At 38.4% G+C, this 7,340-nt stretch overlaps 1 protein-coding gene across 1 annotated transcript in view; it reads right to left on the bottom strand.

Annotated features, from left to right (window-relative positions):
- LOC105363782 (rap guanine nucleotide exchange factor 2-like) overlaps nt 1–7,340 on the bottom strand; it is a 163,067-nt gene that overhangs the window by 57,759 nt on the left and 97,968 nt on the right. Inside the window, exon 2 of the mRNA XM_011501555.1 lies at nt 3,012–3,087. Coding sequence (XP_011499857.1) covers nt 3,012–3,087 — 76 coding nt within the window. The remainder of the gene's footprint in view (nt 1–3,011; nt 3,088–7,340) is intronic.

Here is a 7,340-nt window from a genome sequence, read left to right as displayed (position 1 = left end):
AATAAGGGGAAGGTTGTTAATATTATGACACTGTAACAATCCCCCTCCCCCGCCAAGTCAAGAGGATTCCTACGAAATACAGGCAAAGGGATTGCAATGGTAATCGGTAGCGGTCATTCGAGCTTTTGTTGAAATTTATGTGCGAGCATGAGTTATTAACCATACCAAAGCATGCCAATATCGAATCGATTTTCAACTATTTCGGTTAAATTTTAGTTATGTTCAGTCGGGCGAGCTATTTAGGACAAGTGTCTTTGGAGATATTGAGAAGATAAACGTCCGTTTTATTTTTCTTATTCGTATATTTATTGCAAAACGATAATCGCATGGCCTTTCAAATTTCGTAAAGACCGCACCCTGCCTGCGCTTGATTTTCATATTACCTAGTTCTTATGGCTCCCCGAATCCCTCTCTCTCTCTCTCTCTCTCTCTCTCTCAACGGCAATTCTAAAAGTAGTGCAAAGCCACTGCAAGGAAAATATTTACTCAGCAATTAAAGTATTCGCGTATATTTTTCGCTTTTGCCGTTGTATCGACACAGATTTCAACGTCATAATTTTTCTTTTATAGCTTCACACTCCCGTGTTTTTCATTAGTGCAACGACTGTGCGTATTAAGCAGCTGTTCGTTGCGAATTTCAATCAACACCTCCTTTCGCCCTATTCATCCTGACTTTTAATCTCAATGCCAATCTGCCGTTCCCGCAAAAGTCAATATTGGCCGAAATGATCCTTCATTACCTTCGCCTCATTGTCTCTTGCACTTGCCCTCAATGACGCGCGCGCGCGCGTACACACACACACGCGCACGCACGAGCGCGCGTATAAGCGAAATCCATCGTAGAGTGTGTGAATAAATGCAGTGACATTGTCTCGAATGGAAACGCGGTCGGCTCAATGAAGTTCTTCTTCCTCATCTTATTTAATAATTGGGCACAATGAGACCGAATCTCGTTTAGCGCAAAATCACCCGTATTACGTACGTTACTATTTGTGCAAAGTTGTAACTCGAGGCGGTGGATGAGATAGAGAATTGTGACACTGTCTCCCGCTGTCACGCGTGGAACGAGAACCCAACCTGGAAGCACCCGGGGGACTCTCGTTGGCGCGAAAGTCAAAAGCGCGAATCGTTTGATTTATCCGAGTCGTGTGGATTTCGTCGTCGATACCACACGGTGGCGTGTCCGGACTGCTTGAGGTTGTAACCGCCAGAGGTCGACAGAGGCAACCTGGAGCCCTCGTCTCGAATTTAATGGAACTCGCGGATGAAGAGAGACAGAGACAGAGACAGAGAGAGACAGAGAGAGAGATAGAGAGAGAGAGAGAGAGAGAGAGAGACAGAGAGAGAAAGAGAGTGAGCGAGTGAAGGGGAAGGGGAGAGGGAAGAGCTTCTTCTCGGTCTTTCGCGTAATCGTACATCCGGCGCGCGCATTTGGATCTCGAGGGATATCGAGAGGTGTGTGTTTAACGGGGGTGGGGTTATTTTTGGTACACTCGCATTAACGGCTTGCTGGCCTATGGTCGTTTGGCCTTTAAAGGATGTGTGCCGTAGTTCGACTGTTTCTCTAGCCTTAAAACGACCTTAGACCTTAGCCACCGAGTGAACGAGGTAGAGCGAGAGGGTAGACCGCAAGGGGATGCTGGTCGGCCAAACATTGAGCCAAGCGATTCCGCGGAGCCGTCAACGTTGACTGGCGATCGACGACCATCGAATTAATGGGCCCGAGAGCCGCACGTCCGGCGTAATATCTAAGACGATGAAATGCCGGAAAGAGGCGGCAGACACCCGCTCGGAGAGTTGTGTTTTTGTTATCTGTCGAGGGTCGTGGCGGTGCGTTCGTTAGGGGATAGGATAAGGGAAGGCGGCGCGTATCGATTAACCGTCAGGTTCGTGACACGGAGACAGAGCGAGGGTCTAGAGGTCGGGTAATTGACAGACATTCCGCTTGTAATGCTTTTAAAGCGTAGCGTGGACTGATATGCGGGGGCGTTCTCACACCCCCGGAGCGTAGGCTCGTAGAGGGTCGAAAAGTTGATGGCGGCGGCGGTGGCGTTGGCGGCTGAGGCTGTGGAGGCGGCGGTTGTGTCATCGATTCAGGGGCTCTCGCTTTCACGGGCATCGTCGTCACCGTTGGGATTCCGACTCTTGAAACGGTGCTTAAGCGCTTTTGGATTACGGTCGTTGCTGTTACGGCGAGGATGTTTTAGTAAACGCACGGGGGAGGATGGGAGTTGGGGTGAGGAGGAGGCACGAGCCCACGAATCTGGATTACGAGAGATGTATCGTCGGGTATGATGCCTGGTAATTTTCATAATCATTTGCAGGATGTTTGAGTGTCATGCAGTAGCGTCATTAGTTTTAGATTATGGAATAATTAAAGTAAAAAGATGACCAATTCGGTTTACAATATATAGTCTTTCCGTGACTCTTGAGACTTGGAAATTGTCAGGCATTTACGATCGATACGTGGATACATTTAATAAGCTAAAAATACATGACTTTGTTTTTTGTGGTAAATATGACGAGGTAACAATATGCGATCCTTATCGAAGGTCGTTATGCGCGAAAAGATACTGCGAGAGATGTATAAAAAGGCTAGTATTTGTGCGCAGCTCTACCATGTTCTATTTATAATCTTATAATGTAGTTTTTCCAAGCAACTCGAAATAGATCTGAATTAGTACGGAAAACTTTACAAACAGGCCATTTTACCGTGATATTATTATTGCAAATATTATAGAAAAACGACAAAAATAATAGTAATAAAAAAAATCAAGAGTCGAAAACGTAAATTTGTATATTATAACGCTCGTTCTTTTCAATGTTCACCATAATCCTCTCCCCTCTTTAGGCACACACACACACACACACACACACGCGCGCGCGCGCGCGCGCGCGCGCACACGCACACACACACACACACAAAGAGAGAGAGTAACAAACACAAATTAAGTCCCTCGCTAGGATAAAAACTACTTTATACTTGACAACTATATATTAAATTTACTTACGGCTATCATCTCGGATGGTTCAAGGACGAAGCACTCGTTCGGTCTCCTGGCACTTCCACCAGTACGTTTACCAAAGCTACGATAAAGAAAAAAAAATTGAGTTATTTCGAGTCATCATGTTATTACGTTGTATTACAGAATAATAAATAGTTTTATGCTGATTGATACCCGATGAGGCGGAGACAAATATATTTGGGAAATTATGAGAACGTAGATTTGATGATAAAAGATGATGATAAAAGATCATATAGAATAATCATTATATATTAAATAAAAAAAAAAAAAAAAAAAAAAAAAAAAAAAAAAAGAAAAAAAAAAAAAAAAGAAAAAAGCAGTCTTAAAAGCAGTCTTTTTTCAAGGTGCAATTTTATTTAATAATGACAAGCTTACTTTCTAGTGAAAAAGTAATGTTGAAATACGTCGTTTATATGTTTTTAATGTAAGTTTTTGTCAAATCAATTTACTGAGTTGTTGTAGGCGCTGTGAATAAAATTTTCTCCATAATCTTGCTTATTCGCCTCATACTGCCTCATATTCATTTAACAGGCAATGCTTTCCTCATGTGACCCCATTGGTATATAATAAATGACGAGGAAGATACTTTTCTTTGAACCATAAAACTATTCAGTAAATAAAAATAAAAAAAATCTAACTTTTAACGCTGAAAGACCTAAAAATCTAACGTCAAAAAAAATAAGAGTTTTCTTTCATTCTTATGCATTAATTATGCATAAATGATGTTTTACAATTGTAATATCGATTTAGCATATATGGAATATTATGTGAGCTTAAGGATATTTAAATCCCAATAGTAATTGGATGATGTAAATTGACATGCATCTGCATACCATCACCTAATGACCTTAAAATTAATTTATCTTAATTTCCTATTGCTCCTATTGAATTTTTGTCGTTGTTCAATTCACGTACGTCGGACGGCAATAACGACGTACAATTCTAGTGCATCACAGTAATACATCAATACATAACCGATTGAAAGAATTAATTGATCTTTTATATTATTAAATATTTTAAGAGGCCTCGTTTTGCATATACCATGGGCTTCACTTCATACAATTTAAAAGCCTCCCGATGACGTATTAATAAATTTTTCAAAGAATTTTATACCAAACGTCAATAGCTCGCAGCCAGATGTGGATAAATCTATTTTTAAGCCCCAATTTAAAAGATTTAAAAGATACCGAGAGTATTTTACTAATTATCCGAGCTAACGTTAAATTTAATAAACCATTTGATCGACGACGAGTTTATGGTAATTTTACATTATTGTCAAGAGAGAAAAATCCTGGTTGAAACGAGGGAACACGGTTTTTAAGAAGAAAAAAATTTCCCACAAAGGGCCAATAATTTTGTGTATTTCGTACCCTAGGAGAGAATTCAGAGAATCTCGTCGTAGACAGACAGAATTCGTAGGCACGACTTGTTTATATCGAGCTTATCGTCTTGTTAAAAACATTGTCCACGAATAATTGTACTTCGGTCGACCTCCGAATTCCACAAACATTGACTACTGAATTTTGTCGGGCAATCCTTCCTGGCCAAAACTCCCAATAGCAAATGCTATTAATTACCTACGCCCCGACGAATACGAATTCTTAATCGAATGTAAAATCGTTAGTCATATGTTGCAAACAAATTCATTCGCACAAATCGAACAAACAAGCCACAGCACTAACTCGTTGCCATCCACCCTCTTTATAACATTGTTATCGTGACTCGATAAAATAGAAATCCTCGACCGAGGGGTCAAGCGGACGTTCGAACAATTTGGCTTCCAGTCATCAATGTTCGGCGACGTGCTTGTTCGTTACCGCTTATAAGACGCCATTATGATGAGCGGGAAAAGTCGTTCGGTGCCATGGGGGCAGACCGGAGCGTCGGGAGGCAGTCGATGTTGGCTGAGTGGTCGGGGTCGGGGGCGGCAGGAGACGAGCGATCAATTCCGAAGAAAATGGGATATCCGCACTCGGATGGCTCCCGTGTCTCACAATGCGTGTCTACCGTCCCCCGGGAGGAAAGCATCGCCATGACGTTCGATCAAGGGGACGCGCCCGAGGATGGGTCGCGGTGATACGCGATGACGAGGGGAAATTTAAGGAGGCTCGACTCACTCTTTTTCCAAGTCTTTCATTTGTGCAATTTGTGCAGATCGCGCCTATTTCATTCTAACGGTTAAACGTTCGTTCCATTTGTTTCTTCCAAAGCTACATTTTTTTTTTTTTTTTTTTAATCGAACGACTTTCATCATAAAATACATGTGTTTGCGGAGTTTTGACAATTTTTTCATTTCTTTATACATTAAGATTCTCCCGTGGCTTTCTTCACAATGATGGCGATTCTATATTTTTCAAACATATACGCAAAATGCTTGCGTATTAAATTATTCTTATTATTATGCACATTAGGTCCTTAAAAATCTAAGAAATAATGAACAAGAGCGCAAAGATACTTGAAAATAAATTATGTAAATACAAATTTAATTCTTACTCAACGCTATGAGCTTCTTTCAATAATATACTTTTCAGCAAAAATTTATTATTACATACCAAAAAGGACATCTTTCAAACACACTGTTTTTATATTTTAATAAAGCAAACACGAAATTATTCGTTCCGCTTGTTAAAACGACTTATAATAGGAATAATATTTATAATTCTTATCGAATAGTATAAAGTCATGTGGTACAAATACCATCCATGAGATATTGAAGAAAAAAAGAAAAAAAAAATTTTTGAATAAAACAGCCAAAGAAAGTACGGTTTACGACTTTCATTGGGAGCTCAGAGCGTTAAGTAAATTGTGAAAGGATGAAACAATGGATGGAATGATAGAAAAGAAATTGAAAATGTTAAAGAAAATTATAATATTAGATTAAATGCGTGTTATCTTAATTTTTACACAAATAAGCGTAATAATAATTACCGAATAGCAATAAAATCAAATCAAATTAGTTACATTAATTTTATAAACTGAGGAGAATAATATTTTAAAACAAGGAAATATTTCAACGTTATATTAGAATCGATAGTTTTCTTTTCTTTTTTTTTTTGGTTTTTCTCGAGAATTTACAAAATACCAATGCAATAATTTCCTGAAATGTTCTCCTGTATTGGAAATAAAATTGGAAATAAAGGAAAACTTATTCAGTAAAGGTAAATAATTTATTATAGAATGACGTAATTAAAAAAATTTCCACTGATTACTTTAAAATCATATTTGCATCGATATATGATTTTAAATATGATATATGATTCTCCTCACTAATATTTAAATTCAACTGTATTTATAGAGACAGTTGCGTCTCCCATATCGGGAACAATTTATAAACGTGTTTGCTAATCATTTAAATTCATCTGAAATTTTAAAGTAAATAACATATGAGAAACAACGTGAAAATACTTATTGGTGAATAAATTTCTTCTAGATAATTTCTGATAAATTTCAGATGGCTAATTGTGAAATCGTCAAACGATAATAATAATAATTAAAGAATAATAATTAAAAGACAAAATTTACAAATGGCATTCATAGTTGTTTATATTGAATCAGATCGGATAAACTTTTATTTAAAATTTTTATATTTTCATAAAATTACAAATGTCAATACCCACATCTATTATAGTAAAGAAATTTTCTCATATTTAAACTGTAATAATATACAAATAAATATGAAAAATAATTATTAAATTTAATACGTTATCTCATCATGTATTTATTACTTTTGTTTTTGTTTTTGTTTTTGTTTTTGAGTATCTGAGTGTATTTGTGCCAAAGTTGTCCGATAATGATAAAAAACTAATCGTATACTTATTATTCATAAGGAAAGTTTTCTAATTACTACTTTATTATTACTTCAATCATGTCCACGTGAGCGTATAAAGAATATTACAATAAAATCTCGAAACATCAATAACAGAAAAAAGCAGGAGTGCAAGGCAAGTGCGAGGATATAATGAGAAAAAGGAAATGAAGGTCGAAAGGAGGAAAAGTTGAAGGTACGAAATTGCAGTGATCGAGCTTCGAGACTCGGAAATCAGCTGAGCGGGAAGGAGAGTGGAAAGGCTGTTATTGAAGACGAAGACGGATTGATAAATAGACGTAAGGAAGGGCGATCGCGCGCGCGAGAGAGAGAGAGAGAGAGAGAGAGGGAGAGAGAGAGAGAGATGGCAAATGACGGCACGAGAGTGTTGGAGAAGGGGTGACACCATAAGAAGCAGGAATAAGAAGGCTGTTGACCCTCTTACCGCCACGCACTCCGCTCATCACTCTCTCTCTCTCTCTCTCTCTCTCTCTCTCTCTCTCTCTCTC

Source organism: Ceratosolen solmsi, unplaced genomic scaffold (genome assembly GCF_000503995.2).
Source record: "Ceratosolen solmsi marchali unplaced genomic scaffold, CerSol_1.0 scaffold28, whole genome shotgun sequence".
In the NCBI taxonomy this organism is placed as follows: domain Eukaryota; kingdom Metazoa; phylum Arthropoda; class Insecta; order Hymenoptera; family Agaonidae; genus Ceratosolen; species Ceratosolen solmsi.
This window is presented reverse-complemented; position numbering and strand designations above follow the sequence as displayed.